This window comes from Gossypium hirsutum, chromosome D10 (assembly GCF_007990345.1).
Source record: "Gossypium hirsutum isolate 1008001.06 chromosome D10, Gossypium_hirsutum_v2.1, whole genome shotgun sequence".
In the NCBI taxonomy this organism is placed as follows: domain Eukaryota; kingdom Viridiplantae; phylum Streptophyta; class Magnoliopsida; order Malvales; family Malvaceae; genus Gossypium; species Gossypium hirsutum.
The window spans coordinates 2,364,835-2,389,124 of NC_053446.1; the positions used below are offsets into that span (position 1 = coordinate 2,364,835).

General features: G+C 35.5%; 7 protein-coding genes and 1 non-coding gene across 12 annotated transcripts; 6 read left to right on the forward strand and 2 right to left on the reverse strand.

Moving 5' to 3' along the window:
- Positions 1-801: 801 nt before the first annotated feature.
- On the forward strand, positions 802-1,905 carry LOC107925090 (transcription factor bHLH162). 2 transcript variants are annotated; one of them, XM_016855655.2, is made up of 3 exons: positions 802-1,212; positions 1,289-1,624; positions 1,706-1,905. In XM_016855655.2, the coding sequence occupies exons 1-3, from the start codon at positions 1,078-1,080 to the stop codon at positions 1,793-1,795; spliced, it is 561 nt and encodes a 186-aa protein (XP_016711144.2). In that variant the 5' UTR covers positions 802-1,077; the 3' UTR covers positions 1,796-1,905. The 2 variants fall into 2 exon arrangements, with proteins under 2 accessions (XP_016711144.2, XP_016711146.2); XM_016855657.2 differs by having other exon boundaries at positions 815-1,212; positions 1,289-1,628.
- Positions 1,906-6,254: 4,349 nt separating this feature from the next.
- Positions 6,255-8,366, forward strand: LOC107915180 (eukaryotic translation initiation factor 3 subunit D). Its single transcript, XM_016844340.2, has one exon. It carries the CDS (start codon positions 6,415-6,417, stop codon positions 8,152-8,154), a length of 1,740 nt encoding a protein of 579 aa, XP_016699829.1. The 5' UTR covers positions 6,255-6,414; the 3' UTR covers positions 8,155-8,366.
- Positions 8,367-9,265: 899 nt separating this feature from the next.
- Positions 9,266-9,337, reverse strand: TRNAE-UUC (transfer RNA glutamic acid (anticodon UUC)). The gene has a single exon. It is a non-coding gene; the product is annotated as a tRNA-Glu (tRNA).
- A 61-nt stretch (positions 9,338-9,398) lies between these two features.
- Positions 9,399-11,346, forward strand: LOC107915557 (ADP,ATP carrier protein). The gene is made up of 4 exons (XM_016844699.2): positions 9,399-9,518; positions 9,804-10,235; positions 10,313-10,657; positions 10,725-11,346. The coding sequence occupies exons 1-4, from the start codon at positions 9,507-9,509 to the stop codon at positions 11,067-11,069; spliced, it is 1,134 nt and encodes a 377-aa protein (XP_016700188.2). The 5' UTR covers positions 9,399-9,506; the 3' UTR covers positions 11,070-11,346.
- A 75-nt stretch (positions 11,347-11,421) lies between these two features.
- LOC107915556 (ADP,ATP carrier protein 3, mitochondrial-like) lies at positions 11,422-12,426 on the reverse strand. The gene is made up of 3 exons (XM_016844698.1): positions 12,181-12,426; positions 11,769-12,110; positions 11,422-11,691 (listed from the first exon to the last, which is right to left on the reverse strand). Exons 1-3 carry the CDS (start codon positions 12,424-12,426, stop codon positions 11,422-11,424), a joined length of 858 nt encoding a protein of 285 aa, XP_016700187.1.
- A 6,896-nt stretch (positions 12,427-19,322) lies between these two features.
- LOC107925025 (ADP,ATP carrier protein 2, mitochondrial) lies at positions 19,323-21,010 on the forward strand. 3 transcript variants are annotated; one of them, XM_041102739.1, is made up of 4 exons: positions 19,323-19,439; positions 19,681-20,121; positions 20,222-20,569; positions 20,652-21,010. In XM_041102739.1, the coding sequence occupies exons 1-3, from the start codon at positions 19,428-19,430 to the stop codon at positions 20,546-20,548; spliced, it is 780 nt and encodes a 259-aa protein (XP_040958673.1). In that variant the 5' UTR covers positions 19,323-19,427; the 3' UTR covers positions 20,549-20,569; positions 20,652-21,010. The 3 variants fall into 3 exon arrangements, with proteins under 3 accessions (XP_040958673.1, XP_040958674.1, XP_040958675.1); XM_041102740.1 differs by having other exon boundaries at positions 20,222-20,417; XM_041102741.1 differs by having other exon boundaries at positions 19,433-19,567.
- Positions 20,706-22,256, forward strand: LOC121222437 (ADP,ATP carrier protein 1, mitochondrial-like). The gene is made up of 2 exons (XM_041103202.1): positions 20,706-20,935; positions 22,007-22,256. Exons 1-2 carry the CDS (start codon positions 20,706-20,708, stop codon positions 22,254-22,256), a joined length of 480 nt encoding a protein of 159 aa, XP_040959136.1.
- On the forward strand, positions 22,189-23,950 carry LOC121203220 (ADP,ATP carrier protein). 2 transcript variants are annotated; one of them, XM_041102742.1, is made up of 4 exons: positions 22,189-22,349; positions 22,591-23,031; positions 23,132-23,479; positions 23,562-23,950. In XM_041102742.1, exons 1-4 carry the CDS (start codon positions 22,338-22,340, stop codon positions 23,853-23,855), a joined length of 1,095 nt encoding a protein of 364 aa, XP_040958676.1. In that variant the 5' UTR covers positions 22,189-22,337; the 3' UTR covers positions 23,856-23,950. The 2 variants fall into 2 exon arrangements, with proteins under 2 accessions (XP_040958676.1, XP_040958677.1); XM_041102743.1 differs by lacking the exon at positions 22,189-22,349 and adding an exon at positions 22,361-22,477.
- The last annotated feature ends 340 nt before the right edge of the window (positions 23,951-24,290 follow it).

Below are 24,290 nucleotides of genomic sequence, written 5' to 3' on the forward strand. Positions count from 1 at the left end.
TCACTTGGCCGTGTGAGTCACACGGCCTGGCCACACGGGCATGTGTCCCCTGCACCTAAGGAAAAATTTTGAAATTTCGTGAAAAATTCTCTGAGTTCCCGATCTAGTCCTGACTTGTTTTTAATGCATAAATTGGGTCTCGAGGGCCCATATAAAGGACATTATGATTGATTAGGTTAGATTTCGGATATGAATAGTAAATGATACGATTTGATTTGATTTAATGTATAAACCTCGGTAATGCTCTGTAACCCTATTTTGGCGACGGATATGGATTAGGGGTGTTACACATATCATGTAATTATATTTTTTAAAGAAAAATCAATAATTCTTTTAATTACCATATGCTATATGTAATTAATAGATTATTAGCTTTTCAAATAAATGTAACATATACTAATGTTTAAGAGTTGCATAAAATACTTTCTCCCAATAAAAAAAACTTAATTTAATTAATTTTTTTATATAATATATATTTTTATTCGTAATTTTTTTCAATTTTTAAATCAAAAGATAATCTCGCTTAAACACGTTTAAACTTATCAACAAGTGGTTAGGTGTAATGGTAAAACATATTGTACTCTTAAAAGAAAAATGCAAGTATAAATCTTAATTAAAGACAATATTATTGAGAGAGGTAATCATGAACCCCGAACATAAAATGTAGAACGGATAAACTTAATAATAATAATAAGTTACAAATTCCATTTTGATTGCCCATGTGCTGTGAATGGTTAAAGCCGAAATTGATACAGTAGCTTTAGTAATTATATAAGTACGTGTTTCTCTGAATAATTAAAAGGCTCAATGACAGTCCACTTAGCCTTACAGGAAACCCCACTATCTGTTCAGATAACCCAAACTTTCATTTTCTTTTCTTTCCTTTTTGAATGAAATTTCATTGAATAGGCATCTCAATTTCTCATTAAATATTTTGCCTTTTTTTTTTTGTCCTATTGGCTCCCATTACTGGCAAGGGAAAAACCTTTTAAGGGCTTACTTGAAAATAAAAGGAAAGGTAGATTCATTAAAACACAGACTGTAATTTGCTGCTGTTTTTGTTACTCATCATCATCAATGGAGATCAACAACAACAACCCTAATAATTTTTCCTCAAGAACTGATAGAAAACTCATTGAGAGGAACAGAAGGAATCAAATGAAAGCTCTATATTCAGAGCTCAATTCTCTCGTCCCACATTACAACTCTAGGGTTCATCTCTCTCTCCTTTTTCTTCTTTTAGTATATTGTGTGTATATGTATAAATTATTGATTTTTTTCATTGTAGGAATCAATATCACTACCTGATCAACTAGGTGAAGCTGCAAATTACATAAAAAGGTTACAAACAAACTTGGAGAGGATGAAACAAAGGAAAGATAGCTTAATAAGTGGAGGACAGTCGATGAATATTGCTAGCAGCAGAACTGGTTTTAGCCCAAAAGTTCCACAAATCCAGATTCATGAAATGGGTTCTTCTTTGGTAATCGGTTTAACGACCGACACTCACAGCCGGTTCATTTTTAATGACACCATTCGTATCCTTCATGAAGAAGGAGCTGACATTGTTAATGCCAGTTTCTCTGTAGTTGGCAACACTGCTTTCCACACTATACATCTCACCGTAGGTATTGTTGGTCCTTTTTGATGTGAATGAACAATGAAATTAATGGTTAATTTTTGGTTAAATTTTTTTTGTCTATAGGTTGGGGAGTTAACACCAGATTATCATGGAGTTGCTGTCACCAGGATAGCTGAGAGATTAAACAAGTTCATCTATGATGCTCATGCATGACAAGTAGTAAAATATATATATTAATTATGTATGTTTGATTGTTAGTGAAATTTGTTTGTTCAGAAACCTCTGAAATAATGCTGCAATTGGAAACCAGATCTGTTAAGTTATGTTCATTTTGAAGCTACCCTTCTTCATATTATAAGCTGATCATATGCAAATGGAAAACTAGATAAACTGGGATTAAGCTACATATATAAGACTTTATGTATTGTTAACTAATTCTGGTTAGATATAGGATTATATATATATTAATGTTTGAAATTACTTGTTCTATTATTGGTAGCTTAGACTGATTTTACTTTACTTGTTAATTGATTCTCATAAATAGATTAGAACCAGGGTAGAAACTAGAAAATTTTGTTAGGGGTCGAACTTAAATTGTAATTTTTATAATAGAAAAAATACAATTTCACCATTTTAATAAATTATATCTTTATAATTTTTAAATGATTAAATCAAATTTTTATATTTTTTAGGGGAGCCCAAGTACAATTTTACCTTTACTAATTTAAAATTTTAATAATTTTCAAGGGTCATATGAAAACAAATTATTTTAGGGGCGTCGAGGCTTTGCCAGCTTTCCTAGTTTCACCACTGCTTAGAACAATACAATTGTGTCTTAGAATAGAGTATATGAATTCTATTTTGCTGAAGTATACTTTTATTTTCATTCAATTTACTATCAATTTTACGATTAATGTTCGAAGTTCGTATTATTGCATTACGATTAATGAATTCTATTGATTAAATGTTCATATTATTGCATTACTACATAAAGTCTGTCAATGGCTAGTTTGAACTGATGAATCGCATTAATTGACCATGTGATCACTAATGTAGGCAGCATTTACGGCATTTTATAGATCAATTAACGGTTCATATATAGAGCAAATAAAGCAAAGGTTTTCCCCCAAACATTTTCCAGTCAAACTTGAATTCTTTATATATTTGAATAATTAAGATTTTTGTCGTGTCTGTTTCATAATATATGGAAATTATTTTAAATTTATAGTTATTTTTTTCAATAATATCATTTTTAAGGTTTGAATTTGAATTTTTTTAAAAAATTTTGTTTGATATAAAAATGAAATTATTTTATGGACTCACATTATTCATGATCACTTTCCAATTATTTAATGATATTTTAGTAATTCTTTTCATGTCATTAACACCAATTTTTGGCAATTTTAAACCTTGAACCATAAATAAATCTCAAACTCTAAATTTTAAACTCTAAACCCTAGCCTTAAACCCCAAATCTCGAAATCTAATCTCAAATCCTAAGCCCTAGATTTAAGGTTCGAGATTTGGATTTGAGATTTATGGTTCAAGGTTAAGATTTAGGGTTTTGGGTTCGACATTCCTCGAAGGGTAAAAAAAAATACTAAATTTGTGTCAATGACATGAAAAAAATTACTGAAATGTTATTAAACAATTGGAAAAGAATCATGGATTGTGTGGTGAGAATGGTTCATAAAATAATATTTCATGAGAACTGTTTCAAATTTATAGTTATTTTTTTTCTAATAAAGTCATTTTTAAGAGTTGAATCTGAATTTTTCTTGATACAAAGATGAAAAAATAAAGATGAAATAGTTAAAATTCGATTGTAATTTAACTATTAGATATTGTAATTAATTTATTATTTGTTTGAAATTAAACCTGGGATTTATTTATATATATATTTTTATAAAAATGTGAGTAGTCAGTAATGTGAGAAATGAAATGCTTCGGTAAGTTTTGTGACGAAAGATGAAAGACGTTTGCAAGTTTTCTTTTCATTACATCATAGTTACCAACAACGAAATGAAAATAAATGAGCAACGAAATCTAGAAGATATATCGTATACAGATGAATGGGATGGCAAGGAATGCATATTTTTTTGCCCCACATCTCCACTAACCGCTTCTTCCCACTTTCCTTCTCAACTCTTAATTAAACTTCTTCCAACCACATGTAGAGTTTAAATAAAAAGATTAGTTTTAGCGGATTAAATTTTATCTTGATTGGCGTGGACATTATTGTTAATGCAGGAGGACGTGAGTTCAAGTGCGTTGAAATGCATTATCATCCTATTTATAGGTTGGGGAGGGGCTATGGATAATTCTAAGTATTGTGTCAAAAAGAGCAGAGATCATAAGAACTTATAATGAGATTAGTAAAAAAAATATTAGTTTTAAAAATATGATTTGGGAAAAAAATTTGTTTAAAAGATGGGTTGAGTTTGGATTCCAACATTAAAACTTATTTTGGTTAGACCTATTATTATTATTATTATTATGTTGGTAAAAGTATCATGGAGACCTCTATATTGAGAATCAGATTGAGTTTTACTGTATTTACTAAAAAATAGATAAATTAGTCTCTGTAGGTTAGATAAGAGAGCAAATTGATTTTTTTTGTTATGAATTTCATCTATTTCTACTGTTAAGAATTGACGTGGCTAACAGGATAATCAGAGAATTACACGTAATGTGCTACGTGTACCTCATACTGGCGTAGAGAGATTAGTTTTTAATAGCAAAAATGGATGGAATTTTTAACAGAAGGGTTAGCTTGCTCTTTGATATAACTTATAGGGGCCAATTTGTCTATTTTTTAAAGTAAAGGAGGTAAAATACAATTTAGCTCCTAATACAAAGGCTTCTATGATACTTTTACCTTACTATGTTTATGCATTATGTACTTTATATTACATAAAATTTAAATTTATGATAATATATAATATCATAATGTAAATATTAAAAAAAATGTTAAATTGGATATGTTTAGAATTTTAAATATTAAATTTAAAATATTACATTTTTGTCAGGAAATAAAAATAAAATATGAGTAAACCTAAAACATGCATGTGTTAGTTATAAATATGAATGAACTTTGACAAATAAAAAATGCACTAATATCATACTTAGATTTAGGGGCCCTTCGGATGAACATTTATCTCCAGTGCAGTGCGTTTAGTTTTCTTTTTGTCTCACGCTACAGTATCGTTACAGAATTTAATTTCACCACCACCTCTATTTTTACACTAACCGTAGATAAATGCACTGCTCATCCAAAAAGGTCTTTAATCCAAATTGTATTGGATTCCTGGAATTCAACATTTATCAATAAATCATGTTTAAACTAATTAATATATGGTGAAACAAGAGGCCAATGTAAGATGATAAAAAGAATATGTGAAACTAAAGGAGTCCCTAATATCACTTCATGTTTTTTTATGTCTGAAAACATTCCTAGCTTTGATAAAGATATTTACATAAATTGTAATAATTTTGGGGGTCCAAACACATGTCAAGCTTGTCCCTCTTGCTTTATCATGCATTATTATTCCAATTCCATTTAATAGGCATCATGGGCCAAAACTTATGTTAAGTTGTGCATATATGTTGTTTTTTTATTATTATTAACCGATGATATATTTAACCAATTAATATAATTATTATGTTTTAATAATATCATCGATTAATTTAAATAATTAACTCCTTAATTTATTCTAGTTACAAATTGATATGAATTTTTCTTAAAAATACTATACCAGCATGATGAGTTAGTAATAGAGGTGTTTATGGGCCAAGTCGGGCCAGATCTAAGCATAATATTAACATATTTTATGTTTACTCAAACTCGATCTGACCTAAAATATGAGTTTAAAATTTTGTTCAAACTCGTCAATATTTACAAAAGATTAACCCAAGCCCGTCTATATTATTTTTAAATTTTTTTAATATTCATATTATATTGTTTTAATATTTAATAATTTTATACATGTTTTATTTATTGAAATTTTTTTTATATAGCCATCTTAACATTATTTTAATGTTTATATTAAAGTAGTATTATATATTTTGTATAGGTTTATTTTTTTAATGTGTTCTAAATTAAGTAATATATAAAAATAACATAATATAAATTATTATAAACGTAAAAAACGGGCCAGGCCGGACTTGAACCTTGAATGTTAAAGCATGAGCCTGACCCATATTTTAAATAGGACTAATTTAATTTTTTGTCTAAACTCATTTTTCGTGCCTAATTTTTTACCTAAATCCTCTCAAATTTCAAGCAAATCTTCGGATCTAGACGGATAAACTGACCCATGAACAGATCTAATTAGTAATGATGGTTTTAAGAAATGATTAGTATCAATATTTTAACTATAAAAATAAATAATATTAAAGTGTAAAATAGTATAATCGATTTTAGACCAATTCTAATCATACTAATCGATACACACTGTTTTCGTAATAAAATGAAACATCCGATTGTGCTTTGTACTAGTGGCACAATTCCGATTGTAATGACAAAACGTTGTACACAACGGGCGCATGAGTACATCATCTATTTTCGTACTAAAGAAGCCCAAGTTTTAATTAGAGTGAATCTTGGACAAGCAACAATGGCGAAGAAAGCCCAAATATAAAAGAACCTATGAACCCTAACAACAACTGAGGCCGAGATCTCAAGTCCAAAAAGCTTTAAGAAATTTTTGGGGTTTATGAAAGGATCTCTCCAAAATCTTTCCAGTAAACTATTTAATATTAGTATAAATCCCCTAGGGTTTTGTTGGTTCTCTTACTCTGTTGCAGGCAAAATCTAGAGTTTTCAATCGACAATGGTGGGAGTTTTCGAAGTAGGCGCTGTTCCGTTTAACCCTGACGGCTGGGGTCCACCCGATTCCGCCGCCGCCGCATCGATCACCACTACTCTCCCTCTCCATGTTCCCTTCGCTCCTTTCTCCCGCTCCGACAAGCTCGGCCGAATCGCCGACTTCACCCGCTCTTTTCCTTCCTCAAACGCTAATCCGTCCAACCGCCCTTCGTCGAGGCACGGGGCTGGGAACCCTGCGGACTCGCCCTTTGATTTCTCCCTCGACGTCGACGCTTTCCCCTTGGCTAACCCCGAAGACGATTCCTCATTCCGTTTAGTCGATGCCAAGCCTCCGCCGCGGCCTAAGTTCGGTCCTAAGTGGCGTTTCAATCAAAACAGACCTCAACTCCCTCAAAGGCGAGACGAAGAAGTTGAGGCCCGCAAACGGGAAGCCGAGAAAGAACGTGCCCGCCGTGACCGGCTTTACAATCTCAACCGGTCTAACCAGAACCAGCAACGACGTGAAGCCGCGATTTTCAAATCCTCTGTCGATATTCAACCGGAATGGAATATGCTCGATCAAATCCCTTTCTTAACGTTCTCCAAATTATCCTTTTCCGTTCCCGAACCAGAAGATTTACTCATCTGCGGCGCTTTAGAGTACTACGACCGGTCCTTTGATCGAATCACACCGAAGAACGAAAGGAGACTCGAACGGTTCAAGAACCGTAACTTCTTTAAAGTCACCACCACCGACGACCCAGTGATACGCCGATTGGCTAATGAGGATAAGGCGACGGTTTTCGCGACGGACACGATCCTTTCAACCTTAATGTGTGCACCCAGGTCAGTTTATTCATGGGATATTGTGATTCAGCGTGTTGGGAACAAATTATTTTTCGATAAAAGAGATGGGTCTCAATTAGATTTGTTATCTGTCCATGAGACATCTCAAGAACCATTGCCTGAAGCTAAAGATGATATTAACTCTGCTTATTCATTGAGTGTTGAAGCTGCATATATAAATCAGAATTTTTCACAGCAAGTTTTAGTTAGGGATGGGAATAAGGTTAGTTTCGATGAGTCGAATCCGTTTGCCAATGAAGGCGATGAAGTGGCTTCAGTTGCTTATAGGTACAGAAGGTGGAAACTTGATAACGACATGCATTTAGTTGCTCGGTGTGAGGTTCAGAGTGTTGTCGATGTTAATAACCAGAAGTCGTTCCTTACTTTGAATGCACTCAACGAGTTTGATCCTAAATACTCCGGTGTCGATTGGAGACAGAAGTTGGAGACGCAAAGGGGTGCGGTTTTAGCTACCGAGTTGAAGAACAATGCGAATAAGTTGGCTAAATGGACTGCTCAAGCGATTTTAGCCAATGCTGATTTGATGAAATTGGGGTATGTTTCGAGGGTACATCCTAGGGATCATTTCAACCACGTGATATTGGGCGTTGTTGGTTATAAGCCAAGGGATTTTGCCGCACAAATCAATCTCAACACCGCGAATATGTGGGGGATTGTGAAGTCTATTGTGGACTTGTGTATGAAGTTGAATGAAGGGAAATATGTGCTTGTGAAGGATCCATCTAAACCTCAAGTTAGGATCTATGAGGTTCCTGCTGATGCTTTCGAGAACGATTACGTGGAGGAACCATTGCCAGAAGAGGAACAGGTTCAACCACCAACCGAAGACCCCGAAGACGGGGAAGCAAATGGCACTACAAATGATGTTGAAGATAAAGAGATTGAGGCACAAAATTAATGGTAATGGTTGTTTGAACCATTTCTTAAATATTTATCTATCCATTATATGTTGTTTAATACCAACTTCATATGTTAGCACTTGGCACTTGCCATGTTTCTAATTGTATGATTCAACTTCTTCTTTTTGCATAGCTTGTTTAGTCCTGACAATGTACCAAAATGCAATTAAGTTTGAGGCAAAAATGAATTTGAGAGAAACCCCTTTAGTCATTCTTCGTTTCTTTCCTAATACATGTGTGTGTCAATTTTGGATTTAAGCCTTTTTGGTTATCGTCAAGGTTGTTTCTCCCGACTGTCTATGCTTCCAGTTTCTCGTATTCTTCAAACTTTTGTAATTTAATCCCTTGAAGGGATTTAATCTCCATCTGGTTTAAGAGTATTTTCATTTTTATTTTAACTTAAAATTTAATTGATGACATTGCTAATTAAATTATGTAAAAAATGAATGTGTGTTACCATTAATTTTTAAGTCACAATATTAAAATACCAAATACTCAAATTTAATAGAAGTTCATTAATGGTATTATGAATCATATTTTAATTTTTAAATGTTACATATTCAATTTTAAGAAAAAAAATTAATAGTGTTTTGAATCAATTTTTTTTTTAAATTTGAAAATTAAACATTTCATTGTTTTATGAAATAGATTTTAATTTTTCTTAAAATCAAACAAGTGGAGGGTTAAATTCTTTAAATTAAAAGTAAAAAGAATAAATTCTAAAAAATTGAAAAGAACAGGGATTGGAATGGAAAAACAAATGGAGGGCTAAATTCCTTAAAAGTAAAAGTAGAATGACTAAATTTGGAAGAAAACGTGTGAAGGGTTAAATTCCTTGAATTAAAAGTACAAGAATTAAATTTAAAAAATTCCTCAAAATAAGAGTAGAATGACTAAATTTCAAAAATTGAAATCGACAACGACTGTAACAACTGAATTGAAAAAAATTAGAGACTCTAATGACAAAAATTCCTCGAACTAAAAGTAATTGGACTAACTTTCAAAAATTGGAACGAACAGGGACTGTAATGACAAAATTTAAAAGAATAGGGACTGAAATGACAAAAGACTAAGTTAAGGGTTAAATTCCTATTTCAAAAATTGAAAACCTTCCATTGCCGGGAATTGAACCCGGGTCTCCTGGGTGAAAGCCAGATATCCTAACCACTGGACGACAATTGATGTTTAATTAGCGTATAAAATAGTTATTATTAATTCTTTGAAACAAAACGATATTAGGATGGCCCTAATAACTGGATTTCCCGCACCTGCTTCTCAATGCAAAATACACACACCATTTGCTTTCTCCTTCTATTTCCAACTACAACTGCAACAGAAGCTTTTTTCTGATATGGACAACTTGGTAATCTACTCTCTCCATTTTTGTGTATATTCTTTCTTCTTTTCTTTGCTCATCTTCTTTAGTGTCAAATTTTTTCCAAGAAACCAAAAAGACTATGTACCTGCTAAATTATTTCACTCAATTCTTGAACATGGAATCATGAGAAAACTCATTTTTGTAAAACTTTCTTTTAGTTTTCATGGGGCACCTTTTCTTGGAAAAATTCTACATTAATGGGAAGATCTTGATTCTTGGAAAATGTTTTCTTTATTATCATATGTCTGTTTCGATTATATTTCATTGCAGACTATAAGAGTGAGTTGCAGAACGGAACATGAGCCATTGCATCCACCTATATCTCAAAAGATACATTGGCAACTTGACCTCTCTTTCAGGCATTTTAACTACACTACTCCATTAATCGAAAGCATTCGTGGCAATGGTGCCTCATCTGTTGTAAAGCCTATGCCGGCAGCTTTTGTAGGAGCACCAATGGAGAGCAGTAAAGCTTCTTTTATAACAAAAATGGTGCTACTTGATGCTGCGAAGGCAGCAGTTGCCCCATTTGAACGAGTGAAGCTCTTGATGCAAAACCAGAACGATATAATCAAGTCGGGTCGGCTGCCTAAACCATATAATGGAATATTTCATTGCTTTGCTACAACTATCAGACATGAAGGCATCTTTTCACTTTGGAGAGGCTACCCTGTAATGGCCATTGGAGATGTTTTCTCTAAGGTAAACTCCCACCCAGCTGAAATTTATTAATCCCTGTTTAACAGCAATGCTAAACTAACCCTTTATGTATACTACAGGTAATACGTTACAACATTTTCGAATATGCCAAGACTCGTGAAGACATCCGGTGGACTTCGATGCGAGTGCTAGAGTTAAATTGTGTTGCTTTTTTTGCAACTCAATTGCTTGTTCATCCATTCTTATATGCCGGAACACGCATGGCGACCGATGTGAAGATTACCGGTAACTTAGGGCAAAGACAGTTTAATGGTATAACCGATTTCTATAGGAAAACCCTGAAATCATTTGGCATTGTTGGTCTGTACCGTGGATTTAATATCACACTTGTTGAACTTGTTATGTTGGGAGCACTATCTACAGGTTTAAGCCCTTGGAAACAGTATTACTCCTACATTTTGCAGGTAAGAACATTTAGTGAGGCTTTTTCTTTTCTTCAATGTAAATGATAAGGTTTCGATTTTTTGGCAGAACGATTATTTGTCGAGGGTTATGGTGGAATTCGGATTTGATATTTGTGGAAAAATGGCTACTTACTCAATGGATACAGTGAGTAGAAGGATGATGATGACCTGGGGAGGTGTTAAGTACAAGAGTACACTGCATGCAATTGCACAAATTTGGAAAACTGAGGGTGTGAAGACATTTTATAATGGTGCAGGGGCTGAAATCCTCTTATGTGCTGCTTATACAGGTACTGTAATGTTAGTGATTTATGTAGCTGATGTTATTAGAGCTGCAACGGAGAAGGGCAGCGATGACGGCAGATCCGCTCTCGGTTTTACCGCTAGATGGAAGGATCCTCGAGGTAAATGACAATGCGGTCATGGAAGTGGTCACTTCATTCATGGAACCATGGTGGATACATATCATCATCTTAAGCTTCCATTAATGCATTCCAAGTTCAGTTGTGTAATTACATTCGTTGTAGGGATTCTTTAGTTACTTCCATGAAAAGAAATCTCAAAAGTTGCAAGTTCTAATAACAAGGGAGACACCGGTCCTCAACTCAAACATTGTGGAACCAAATGGTTACTTCAATTCAACAGTTTTTCAGCTTCGTGTTTAACCGAAAACAACAATGAAAGAAATTGTTTCTCAGCACCGAAAAGATTGAATGAATGGAGGGTTAAGATGTTATCCACCACTGCCGTCACTACCGGGGACCCTACCATGTAATGGTAAGACTGGACCCTTCCGTTAACACTTCAGTACCTGCGTAAACAACACATCCAAGGATCTGTGCCCCTGCACCACTATAAAATGACTTCTCACCCTCGGTTGTCAAAATATGTGCAATTGCATGCAGTGTACCTTTATACTTAACAGCTCCCGAGGTCAACATCATCCTTCTGCTCACTGTATTCAACGGGTAACCAGCCATTTCGTAACAAATGACAACCCCGGATTCTAGCATTGGCCTTGACAAGATATTGTTCTGCGAAAAACCAAACCATATCATTTATAAACCAGACACCATTAGTTATTGTTCTTAAGTATATCTAATGTGCTGACCTGCGAAACGTGTAAATAATGTGGGAATAAACCGACATATACTGCTGCCTTTATACCAGTTTCAGCAACTGAAATAATTAATCCACGGTACAATCCAGCAATGCCATCTAATTTCAAGGTTTTTCCGAAGACATCGATTACACCATTAAACTGCCTATTTCCGCCCGTGTAACTGACAGTCTTCTTGACATCGGTTGACAAGCGTGTTCCAGCATATAAAAATGGATAAAAAAGCAATTGAGGTGCAGCGAAAGAAACAAAACCCAACCCTATCGTCTGCACCCTAGTCCACTCGATATCTTTACGACTCTCGCCATGTTCCAAGATAATGGAAACTATTGCCTGTAGTTCATAAAGGTTTAATGGCTCAACACTGGAGCAGACTAAGAAACTTCAGCTTGGTGGAAACTACCTGAACAGAAAGATGTGCAATGAGATACGCAGTGTTGCCTCTCCAAAGTGAAAAGAAGCCTTCATGTCTGATAGTTGTAGCAAAGCAGTCACATATCCCATTATATGGTTTCGATAGCCGGCCTAACTTGATTATGGCGTTCTGGTTTTGCATCAAGTTCTTCACTCGCTCCAGTGGAGCGAATGCTGTCAGCAAAGCACCGGTTGTAACCAATTCCTTTGTAAGAGAATCTTTGCTTTTCTCCATACAAAAACTTGTGGCAAAAGTTCTACGACAGAAGATGAAGCACTGCCCTGAGATTTCCAGTTCACCAAGCCACCACCACCATTGCCCCGAATAATTTCCATTATGGGAGTAGTGTAGTTAAAATGCCTGAATGAGAAGTGAGGTATGAAATTGTTGGAAACGTGATGGGCCGAAAATTTACCTTTTATTACACACTCAATATATTACAATACGAAGATTACAAATATTTTCTCAATGACTAGATAGTCTAGCTGCTGCTAGATTTTAACTCACTCAAGGTTTGCTAACCTTCTCACTCTCACTCACGTTGCTTCTCTTATTTCTTTTTTCTTCTCATTTTACTTCATTACAACACAAGTTCAAGCCTCTATTTATAGGCTGATAAAATGACAACAAATGTGGCTATTAATCCACTTAATTTCCAGCCACAAAACATCTCAATAATGGAGCACTTTGTATGGCTAAAATTTCAGCACTTTGCATGGCACAAAATTGCTCCACGTCTCATGCTTCTAGATTATGCTTGGAGTGGGTTTGATTTCTAACACTCCCCCTCAAACCCAACTTTCATACCGAGCTTCTCTTTGAATTTGTTGAATGTCTCCACTTTCAACGGCTTTGTGAAAATATCTGCCAGTTGATCTTCTGTCCTGCAATGGACCAACTCCACGTTTTTGTTTTTCACTTGCTCTCGGATAAAATGATACTTCGTATCGATGTGCTTGCTTCGGCTGTGCGACACCGGATTCTTGGCAAGTGATATAGCGGATTTGTTGTCAACGTAGATGGTAATTGGACCTTCATTTGAAACACCTATTTCTCCCAAAATATTTTTCAACCACATTGCTTGGCATGTACAAGTTGCTGCGGCCATATACTCTGCTTCACATGTTGAGAGAGCAATTGTTTGTTGCTTCTTTGACGACCATGAAAAAACTGCGGAACTGATGTGGAATGCATATCCGGAAGTGCTTTTCCGATCATCCAAGTCTCCCCCATAATCGCTATCTGAGTAGCCAACTAATTTTGAATCTTGTGAGTGGGTATAGAATAAACCATGGTTCATCGTACCTTTGATATATCTCAAAATTCTTTTTGCGGCAATTAAGTGGTCTTGCTTCGGCTTCTCCATGAATCTGCTCACCAATCCTACTGCATATGTAATATCTGGTTGTGTGATTGTCAAATACCTTAAACTTCCAACGAGACTTTTAAACAACGTCGGGTTTATCGACTCCCTTGTCGAATCAACACTTAGCTTCATCCCTGGATCAGCTGGCGTGACTACTGGCTTGCAATCCTTCATTTTGAACTTGTTCAAAATCTGCTCCGCATACTTCTTTTGAGAGACAAAAATTCCATCTTGCATTTGTTTCACCTCGACTCCAAGAAAGTATGACATCTCACCGATATCTGTCATTTCAAATTCTTTAGTCATAGCTTTCTTGAAATCATCAGACATACCTGGATTGTTTCCGGTGAAGATCATGTCATCCACATATAGGCATACGATCATGATATCTCCATATCCATTCTTCTTTATGTACAGGGTGTGCTCGTGCGGGCTTTTGATGAATCCATTTCTTCGGAAGTACTCGTCGATCCTTGTGTTCCATGCTCTTGGGGCTTGCTTCAATCCATACAAAGCTTTCTTCAATCGGTAGACTTTGTCCTCCTTTCCTTGTATGCTATATCCAGGTGGTTGTTCTATGTAGACTTCCTCCTCCAAGTAGCCATTCAGGAATGCAGACTTGACGTCCATCTGATAGATTTTCCATTTGTATTGTGCTGCGACTGCTATGAGAAGCCTAATTGTGTCTATTCTTGCGACTGGAGCAAATATTTCATCATAGTCCACTCCTTGTCTTTGCTTGTAGCCTTTGGCGACTAGTCTTGCCTTGTATTTCTCTACTTTTCCTTCTTTGTTGGTCTTCGTCTTGTACACCCACTTGACACCAATCGGGCTATGTCCTTCTGGCAGACTTGTTAGCTCCCACGTGTCATTCCTTCTTATTGCAGCAATCTCCTCGTCCATGGCCTTCTTCCATTTATTGTTTTCAATTGCTTCTTCGTATGTCACTGGATCACATTCTGTCATTAGATAGAATAGTGAATAATCGAACTGCGTCTCTACAGGTTCCGTAGAATTGTAGATGTCGTTGAGACTCCGTGTTCTTGTGGGTGCTTCATCTGAGCTGCTGCTTCCGCTACTGCTGGTTGGTGACGAAGGGGCTGTTGTACCAGGACTTTGATCATCGCCTTGTTCTTCTTGGTTGATGACATCATTGTCGTCTTCGTTGAAAAATAATCCTTCCACTTTCTTTTCTTCTTCACTCCATCTCCAGTAATCCGCTTCATCGAACTCGACATCTCTTGAGATAATCAATTTCTTAGTAAGAGGATTATAAAGTCTGTAGGCCTTACTTCTTTTGTCATAGCCTATAAAGATACACTTCTCTCCTCTATCGTCAAGCTTTTTCCTCTGTTGCTCAGGAACGTGTGCATATGCAATGCATCCAAAAATTTTTAGGTGTCCAACTCTTGGCTTGTGACCGCTCCATGCTTCTTCTGGTGTCTTGTGTCTTACACTTTTTGTTGGACATTGATTCAACAGATAAACTGCGCATTCAACGGCTTCAGCCCAGAAAGTTCTCGGAAGGTGTTTACCTTTTATCATGCTTCTTGCCATATCCAGAATTGTCCGATTCTTCCTTTCTGCAACTCCGTTTTGTTGTGGAGTGCGTCTGGCTGTTAACTGATGAATGATTCCATGATCCTTGCAGAAACTTTCATAAAGCTTTGCAGTATACTCGCCTCCTCTATCGGATCTGAGTATCTTCAAATATCGACCACTCTGTTTTTCCACCATTGCTTTGAACTCCTTGAATTTTTCTAGGGCTTCCGATTTTGCTTTGAGAAAATAAACCCAACATTTTCTGCTATAATCATCAATAAAAGTTAGGTAGTACCTGTTTCCACCGAGTGATTCAATGTCGTACGGACCAGATATGTCGGTGTGTACAATTTCCAATGGTCTTCTAGCTCTTCGAGATTTTCCTACTTCAAATTTCTGCCTATGCTGCTTTCCTTTGACACAGGCTTCACACAGTTGATCTGGATGATTAATACTTGGTAATCCATTCACCATATTTGTCTTCGACAACAGCTTCAAGCCAGAAAATCCGAGATGTCCGTACCTTAAGTGCCACAACCATGATTCATTCTTCAGATCCATCTTCATGCATTTTACTTCTCCAGACTCGATGTCGAGGGTGAAAAGACGATTTCGCGTCATATCAACTCGAACAACTAATTCTTCACTTTTGTTCCTGATGGCGAGTGAGCGGTCTTTCATATGAACTTCATATCCTTTTTCTAGGAGTTGACCAAGACTGATCAGGTTGCTCTTCAAAGCTGGTACGTAGTAAACGTCTGAGATGTACTTCTTCTCTCCATTCCTTTGTGTTATAACAACCTTGCCCTTTCCTTTGATTTCTGCATGTGAGTTGTCTCCAAAAGTTATTTGTCCATGAACTGTTTCATCTAATTCTGTGAACAGCTCCTTTCTTCCACACATGTGGTTGCTTGCATCGTTGTCGAGATACCACACACTTCTCTTGCGATCTTCATTTTCTCCGTAAGTGAGAAAGACACTTGATTCCACTTTTTCGTTGCCTTCTGCTGCGACTGCTACATGGTTTCTTTCATCCACTTTGTGTGTTGATCTGCACTCGTAACTGAAATGTCCATACTTGTTACAGTTGTAGCATTGTACCTGAGATTTATTTTCTTGAAATCTGCCTCGGCCACGACCTCTAGATCCACGTCCACGGTTGGATGTTTGATAATCTTTATTTTCTTGATATCTCCCATATGATTGATTTCCACGTCCTCGTGATCCTCTTCCTCCTCTGTTTCCACCACGGTAGCCTCCACGGTATCCTCTGCGGTTTCCTCTTCCTTGGTTAAAGTTATTACTTGTTTCTCCGTCGTCGACGGACAACTTGCTATGCAAGGCTTGATCAAGATTTTCACTATCTTCATTTAGCTTCATCTTTTGCTCATGGGCTTGCAGAGAACCCACAAGTTCTTCGAGCGACATCTTTGACAAATCTTTTGATTCTTCGATGGCAACGACTACGTACTCGAATTTGCGTGTGAGTGACCGTAGAATTTTCTCCATCACTCTTACCTCGTCAGGAGTTTCTCCATTTCGTTTCATTTCATTTACCACCGATTTTACACGATTGGCATAGTCATCGATATTCTCGGAGCTCTTCATTTTTAACATTTCAAATTCAGCTCTAAGTGACTGAAGGCGTACCTTTTTAGCTTTTTCTACACCTTGAAATGATTTTTGCAAAATCTCCCATGCATTCTTCGCGTTCTTCACATCTAATATTTTCTCGAAGGTTGATTCATCCATACCTTGAAAGATACTATTCAAGGCCTTTTGATCCTTCTTTCGTGCTTCTCGTAACGCCTTCTTAGCGTCATTTGATAAAGCTGCTTCTGTAGCGGCATCTCCGGGCTCGATGTATCATTTTTCAACGATCTCCCAACAATCTTGCGAACCGAGCAAAGCCTTCATTCGAATGCTCCAATTTCCATAATTTGTCTTCGTCAATTGTGGAACTTGTAGCTGAATTACGTCGCCCATATCGACTTGTTAGATGAACACCAAAGGTACTCCGAACTGGACACGAACCGGACACGAACCGAACTCCGAACCAAGCTCCGAACCGTAGCTCTGATGCCACTTGTTGGAAACGTGATGGGCCGAAAATTTACCTTTTATTACACACTTAATATATTACAATACGAAGATTACAAATATTTTCTCAATGACTAGATAGTCTAGCTGCTGCTAGATTTTAACTCACTCAAGGTTTGCTAACCTTCTCACTCTCACTCACGTTGCTTCTCTTATTTCTTTTTCTTCTCATTTTACTTCATTACAACACAAGTTCAAGCCTCTATTTATAGGCTGATAAAATGACAACAAATGTGGCTATTAATCCACTTAATTTCCAGCCACAAAACATCTCAATAATGGAGCACTTTGTATGGCACAAAATTGCTCCACGTCTCATGCTTCTAGATTATGCTTGGAGTGGGTTTGATTTCTAACAGAAATGCATCTTTTGAGATATGGGTGGGTGCAATGGCTCATGTTCCATTCTGTACCCTGCAACCAAATAACCCATTAAAAAAAATCATGTTTGAGAAGCATTATTAGGCCATGGTTTGAAGCTTGATTACAATGAACTAAAAACCAGAAAAATGGAAGGAACCCAGATGATTATCTGTTTTAATACTGGTCTCTATCAGTATTGTTTATTTTCTTGTTTACTGTTGTTACTTATTTCCTGTCGTCATTCCTTGCTGATATTTTCCTTCTCTTAAGGTGATTGTGGAGATTCTCGTGAGCTACATATAACAACTGAAACCCTATGTTTCCTATTTTTTCGGAACTTAAAAGTGAAAAATAAATTAAAATTATAAAAATATTTAAAAAATTCAAAATTATAAAAAAGTTTATAAAACTAAAAAAATAAGTAGCATTAAATACATGCAGTTAAAACTTTAATATAATTTTTTAAAGGTTGATTCTCAAATTTAACTATGAGAATCAAATTTAACCCAAAAAAATTGAACAAAAGCCAAATTATTAAAAGGTGGAAAAAGAATGCTAAATTTGTCATTATGCCAAAAAACAATGGTGCCCCATGAAATAAAAAGCAACAAGATTTTAACAATTAATCATATAGTAATTTAATCTTTGGAAGTGAATAGCTAAGGACAACTAACCATGAAGTTAATGTTTTCTTATCAATTAAACATATTTTTATTAGTATAATAACAAATAATCCTCAAATTTCACACATTTTGTTGATTTAGGGTTAGTTTGGCAATGCTTTTGAAAAGTGCGCTGGAAAAGCGCTTTTAAGAATTGAAAAGTTTGGCTTAAAATTTGAGTGTTTAGTATTGCTGTCAAAAATTGCTTTTGAGAAATAAAATGTCTATTTTAGACATGTTATTATCAAGCAACAAATATGCATTTAAATAATATTTAAATTAGTTAATATTATTATATTTTAGTAAAAATATAAAAAAATTATTATAAATTGTTGTTAATATTTTAATATATGAAATATAAATTTTAAATATTTTAAGCAATAAATATTAATTATTTATAAAATTTAATTAGAATATATAAACTATATTTTAAATATTTAAATATAACCATTAAATATTTGTAATTAGTATTTTAAAAAATATTTTATATTTTTAATTAATAATTTTAACATATTTGTAATTAAACATCAAGAAAAAAGAGAGGTAAGTGTTATGTTATTGAAGGGGTGAAAAAGTAATTAAGCATTAAAAGTGCTTTTAGGAGAGGAAAAGTTAAAAATTTTAGTTTCTCTTTTTAGAAGTGTTTTTAAAAAGTATTTTTGAAAAACTAAAAGTTTCAGCCAAAAGCAGTTTGTTTAGCACAACTTTTCTTTCAAAAGTGTTTTTGGAGCCAGAAGTGCATTTTTTAAGTACTGCAAAACAGACCCTTAGTCTTGATTTAGCAAATTTAGCCCGTAGCATTTACACTTTCAATTAACATTTACACAAATTTTATAAACATTGAGTGTTGTATTTGTTTTTATACCAATAAAATTTATGTATAATTGACGAAAAATGTTAACGTCGTGATTAATTATCCTTTGTTACTCACTTTCAAAATTGTCGGAATTAAATTGCTCTAATATTTTGAGAAGGACCAATTTGTTTAATATCAAAATTGGAAGGTACCGGGTGTCTTAAACAAAAAAAAAAAAACTAGAGCCAACTGTTAATTCCTTGAACATAACGAGATTGGGAAGGCCTTAATAACTGTATTTCCCACGGTTGCTTCGCAAATATAAAGACATGAAAAATACATCACTTCCTTCCTCTCCTATTTCCATTTTCCAACTACAACTGCAACAAAGCCTTTTTTGCCGGAGATGGAAAACTTGGTAACCCCTCTTACTTTTACTCCATTCTTGAATTTGGCTTTGTTTCTTGATAATCTCATGGGGGGCGCCATTGTTTTTCTCTAGTTTCTGATGAATTTGTTTGCATCAATCCCTTTGTACTATTACACGTAAAACCAACCATCTTTTTTCTCATCTTTAATTCCTTGTTTGTTAAATTCTTGGGAAAATGCTACTTTAGTGGGAAAAGTCTTGATTCTTGGAAAATGTTTTTTCATTGCAGGCTGCAAGATTGAGTTGCAGAACGGAACATGAGCCGTTGCATCCACTTATATCTCAAAAGATACGTTGGCAACCTGACCTCTCTTTCAGGCCTTTTAACTACACCGCTGCTCCGATAATTGAAAACATGGGCAGCACAGTCGGTACCTCGTCCGTTGTAAAACCTTCACCAACGGCTTTCGTAGGAGCACCAATGGAGAAAAGTAGTAAAGCTTCTTTAATAAAAGAATTGGTTGCACTTGGTCTTCTCAAGGCGGTAGCTGCTCCGTTCGAGCGAGTGAAGCTGTTGCTGCAAAACCAGAAGGTCATAATCAAGTCCGGCCGGCTGCACAAACCGTATAATGGAATATTACACTGCTTTGCTACAACAATCAGAAATGAAGGCATCTTTTCACTTTGGAGAGGCTACACTGCAATGACCACGGGACATGTTTCCGCTACGGTAACTTGCACAGCAAGCTAACAATAAGCCTGAAAATTTCTTAATCTCTGCTATAGAATCGAACCTTTTAAAACCTTCTATGTACTAATACTATACACAGGTAATACGTTTCGGTATCTTCCAATATACGAAAATTCTAGACGACACCCAATGGAGCTACACGCGGGTGGTAGTGTCTAGTTATGTCGCCTCAGCCGCTACTCAATTCCTTGTTTATCCGTTTCTATATGCCGCAACACGCATGGCAACCGATGTCAAGACTACCGGTAGTAACACCGGTGATCGACAGTTTAACGGTATGATCGATGTCTTTAGAAAAACCCTGAAATCAGATGGCATTTTTGGACTGTACCGTGGATTTAATATCACACTTGGTGAACTTGTTACGATGGGAGTACTATCTAAAGGTTTAAACCCATGGAAATAACATTATTCCTACATTTTGCGGGTCAGTTTATCACATTAAGGTTTATAATTCTTCTTTTATTGCAGAACATATGGCTGAACTTATATGGTTTGGTTTGTTGCAGAACAATTTTTTGTCGAGGCATATGGTAAAATTGGGATTCTGGATTAGCGGGAACATGGCTACTTACCCATTGGATACAGTGAGCAGAAGGATGATGATGACGTCGGGCTCGGGGACTGTGAAGTATAAGAGTACAGTACATGCAATAGGTCAAATTATGAAAACTGAGGGTGTGAAGACGTTTTATAATGGTGCAGGAGCTGAGATACTTGCTTGTGCAGCTAACAGGGCTACTCTATTGTTAATGATTTACGTAGCTGATGTAATTAGAGCTGCAAAGGAGAAGTAATACTAGATGCATGGGATAATGTGGATAATACCTGCAAAACTTGTTGAGTTGAAAATAACCATTTTGGCTTTTACTTTTGACTTTTATTTTTTTTACTAAATTTGATTATTAATATTTTAAAAAGATTCAAATATTTTTTAATAAAAATATTAAATAAAATATGACAGTTCATGTTAGAGTTATGTACCTCCAGTCACTTGTTAAAAAAAAAATAGAGAGGCAAAATAGGGATATATAAGCACTATGGCGCACAAGTTGAATCCGTATAAAACTATACTTCTTATATTAGACATTGATTATAACAAACCTATAGTCGAACTCTTCTTGTAGTGTGTGTTTATCAACATGGTGAATTTCTTCTTTTCTACCCGTAATTTTTTCCCATATGGATTTTTCAAGTAAAATCTGCTTGTTCTTATTTTCCGTTCTTATTAATTTGTGATCTTTTTTGCTGCCATTATCGATGTTGATTATAACAATCCGTGTATATTTCATGTTGACATGTCATTATTTATTTTATATGTCATGTCAACAAAAATTTTAAAAATTATAAAAAAAATTAAAATGATCATAAAAATTCAAAAAATTAACATAAAGCATATTTGGCATGTTTAAAAATTAATTTAATTAGTATTTTAGTTAAAAAAACAATAATTCAATTCAATATTTTTAAAACGATGATGAACAAGTTTAGCTCAAGGATAAAATTAATAAAAGATGTAAATATTAAAGCTTAAATTTATCTATCATGACAAATTTGTTGATTAAGTTAAGCCTGTGTTTGGGGTGAAGTGGACCAGTTTCCTAGAGTTTATATATCCACCATTGTTCCATGAATGAAGTGACTACTTCTATCACTGCAGTGTCATTTACCTCGAGGATCCTTCTATCTAATGGTATAACCAAGAGCAGATCCACCACCGTTGCCATCCTCCGTTGCATCTCTAATAACATCAGCTACATAAATCATTAACATTACAGTCCAGCAATGCCATCTGATTTCAAGGTTTTTCTGAAGACATCGATTACACCATTAAACTGCCTATTTTCTTTCTTATTTTGTCAAGGCCAATGCTAGGATCTGGGTATTCCATTTGTGGTGAAATGGCTGGTTACCCGTTGGATACAGTGAGCAGAAGGATGATGATGACCTCGAGAGCTGTTAGGTATAAGGGTACACTGCATGCAATTGCACATAATTTGACAACCGAGGGTGATAAGTCATTTTATAGTGGTTCAGGGGCACATATCCTTGGACATAACGAGATTGGGAAGGCCTTAATAACTGTATTTCCCACAGCTGCTTCGCAAATATAAATACATGAAAAATACATCACTTCCTTCCTCTCCTATTTCCATTTTCCAACTACAACTGCAACAAAGCCTTTTTTGCCGGAGATGGAAAACTTGGTAACCCCTCTTACTTTTACTCCATTCTTGAATTTGGCTTTGTTTCTTGATAATCTCATGGGCGGCGCCATTGTTTTTCTCTAGTTTCTGATGAATTTGTTTGCACCAATCCCTTTGTATTATTACATGTAAAACCAACCATCTTTTTTCTCATCTTTAATTCCTTGCTTGTTAAATTCTTGGGAAAATGCTACTTTACTGGGGAAAGTCTTGATTCTTGGAAAATGTTTTTTCATTGCAGGCTGCAAGATTGAGTTGGAGAATGGAACATGAGCCATTGCATCCACTTATATCTCAAAAGATACATTGGCAACCTGACCTCTCTTTCAGGCCTTTTAACTACACCGCTGCTCCGATAATTGAAAACATGGGCAGCACGGCCGGTACCTCGTCCGTTGTAAAACCTTCACCACCGGCTTTCGTAGGAGCACCAATGGAGAAAAGTAGTAAAGCTTCTTTAATAAAAGAATTGGTTGCACTTGGTCTTCTCAAGGCGGTAGCCGCTCCGTTCGAGCGAGTGAAGCTATTGCTGCAAAACCAGAAGGACATAATCAAGTCCGGCCGGCTGCACAAACCGTATAATGGAATATTACACTGCTTTGCTACAACAATCAGAAATGAAGGCATCTTTTCACTTTGGAGAGGCTACACTGCAATGACCATGGTGCATGTTTCCGCTACGGTAACTTGCACACCAAGCTAACAATAAGCCTGAAAATTTCTTAATCTCTGCTATAGAATCGAACCTTTTAAAACCTTCTATGTACTAATACTATACACAGGTAATACGTTTCGGTATCTTCCAATATACGAAAAATCTAGACGACACCCAATGGAGCTACACGCGGGTGGTAGTGTCTAGTTATGTCGCCTCAGCCGCTACTCAATTCCTTGTTTATCCTTTTCTATATGCTGCAACACGCATGGCAACCGATGTCAAGACTATCGGTAGTAACACCGGCGATCGACAGTTTAACGGTATGATCGATGTCTTTAGAAAAACCCTGAAATCAGATGGCATTGTTGGACTGTACCGTGGATTTAATATCACACTTGGTGAACTTGTTATGATGGGAGCACTATCTAAAGGTTTAAACCCATGGAAACAACATTATTCCTACATTTTGCGGGTCAGTTTATCACATTAAGGTTTATAATTCTTCTTTTATTGCAGCACATATGGCTGAACTGATATGGTTTGGTTTGTTGCAGAACAATTTTTTGTCGAGGCATATGGTAGATTTCGGGTTCTGGATTAGCGGGAACATGGCTACTTACCCATTGGATACAGTGAGCAGAAGGATGATGATGACGTCGGGCTCGGGGACTGTGAAGTATAAGAGTACAGTACATGCAATAGGTCAAATTACGAAAACTGAGGGTGTGAAGACGTTTTATAATGGTGCAGGAGCTGAGATACTTGCATGTGCAGCTAACAGGGCTACTCTATTGTTAATGATTTACGTAGCTGATGTTATTAGAGATGCAAAGGAGAAGCAATACTAGATGGTAGGATCCTCCATTAGTGGCTTCATTCCATGGAATAATGTGGATAATACCTGCAAAACTTGTTGAGTTGAAAATAACCATTTTGGCTTTTACTTTTGACTTTTATTTTTTTTACTAAATTTGATTATTAATATTTTAAAAAGATTCAAATATTTTTTAATAAAAATATTAAATAAAACATGATAGTTCATATTAGAGATGAGTGACCCGAATTCCATCATTTGTTAAAAAAAAATTTAGAGAGGCAAAATAGGGGATATGTGAGGATCATGCCACACAAGTTTAATCCGTATAGAACTATACTTTTTATATTAGACATTGATTATAACAACCCTATAGTCGAACTCTTCTTGTAGTGTGTGTTTATCAACATAGTGAATTACTTTTCCTTTGTCTGTGATTTTTTTCGATATGGGTTTTCAAGTAAAATTT

Excerpts from the sequence above, each read along its gene's own strand:
- LOC121222437 (XM_041103202.1), top strand. The coding sequence starts at position 20,706 with ATGGCTACTTACCCATTGGATACAGTGAGCAGAAGGATGATGATGACG. Across the intron at positions 20,936-22,006 it reads ATTAGAGCTGCAAAGGAGAA|GCCAATGCTAGGATCTGGGT; the intron begins GTAATACTAGAT and ends TATTTTGTCAAG.
- LOC107915556 (XM_016844698.1), bottom strand. The coding sequence starts at position 12,426 with ATGGAGAAAAGCAAAGATTCTCTTACAAAGGAATTGGTTACAACCGGT. Across the intron at positions 12,111-12,180 it reads TTGCACATCTTTCTGTTCAG|GCAATAGTTTCCATTATCTT; the intron begins GTAGTTTCCACC and ends TATGAACTACAG. Across the intron at positions 11,692-11,768 it reads ATTATTTACACGTTTCGCAG|AACAATATCTTGTCAAGGCC; the intron begins GTCAGCACATTA and ends GGTTTTTCGCAG.
- LOC107915180 (XM_016844340.2), top strand. The coding sequence starts at position 6,415 with ATGGTGGGAGTTTTCGAAGTAGGCGCTGTTCCGTTTAACCCTGACGGC.
- LOC107915557 (XM_016844699.2), top strand. Across the intron at positions 10,236-10,312 it reads TTGGAGATGTTTTCTCTAAG|GTAATACGTTACAACATTTT; the intron begins GTAAACTCCCAC and ends TGTATACTACAG. Across the intron at positions 10,658-10,724 it reads ATTACTCCTACATTTTGCAG|AACGATTATTTGTCGAGGGT; the intron begins GTAAGAACATTT and ends ATTTTTTGGCAG.
- LOC107925090 (XM_016855655.2), top strand. The coding sequence starts at position 1,078 with ATGGAGATCAACAACAACAACCCTAATAATTTTTCCTCAAGAACTGAT. Across the intron at positions 1,213-1,288 it reads TCCCACATTACAACTCTAGG|GAATCAATATCACTACCTGA; the intron begins GTTCATCTCTCT and ends TTTTCATTGTAG. Across the intron at positions 1,625-1,705 it reads TCCACACTATACATCTCACC|GTTGGGGAGTTAACACCAGA; the intron begins GTAGGTATTGTT and ends TTTTGTCTATAG.
- LOC121203220 (XM_041102742.1), top strand. Across the intron at positions 23,032-23,131 it reads TGGTGCATGTTTCCGCTACG|GTAATACGTTTCGGTATCTT; the intron begins GTAACTTGCACA and ends TACTATACACAG. Across the intron at positions 23,480-23,561 it reads ATTATTCCTACATTTTGCGG|AACAATTTTTTGTCGAGGCA; the intron begins GTCAGTTTATCA and ends GGTTTGTTGCAG.
- LOC107925025 (XM_041102739.1), top strand. Across the intron at positions 20,122-20,221 it reads CGGGACATGTTTCCGCTACG|GTAATACGTTTCGGTATCTT; the intron begins GTAACTTGCACA and ends TACTATACACAG.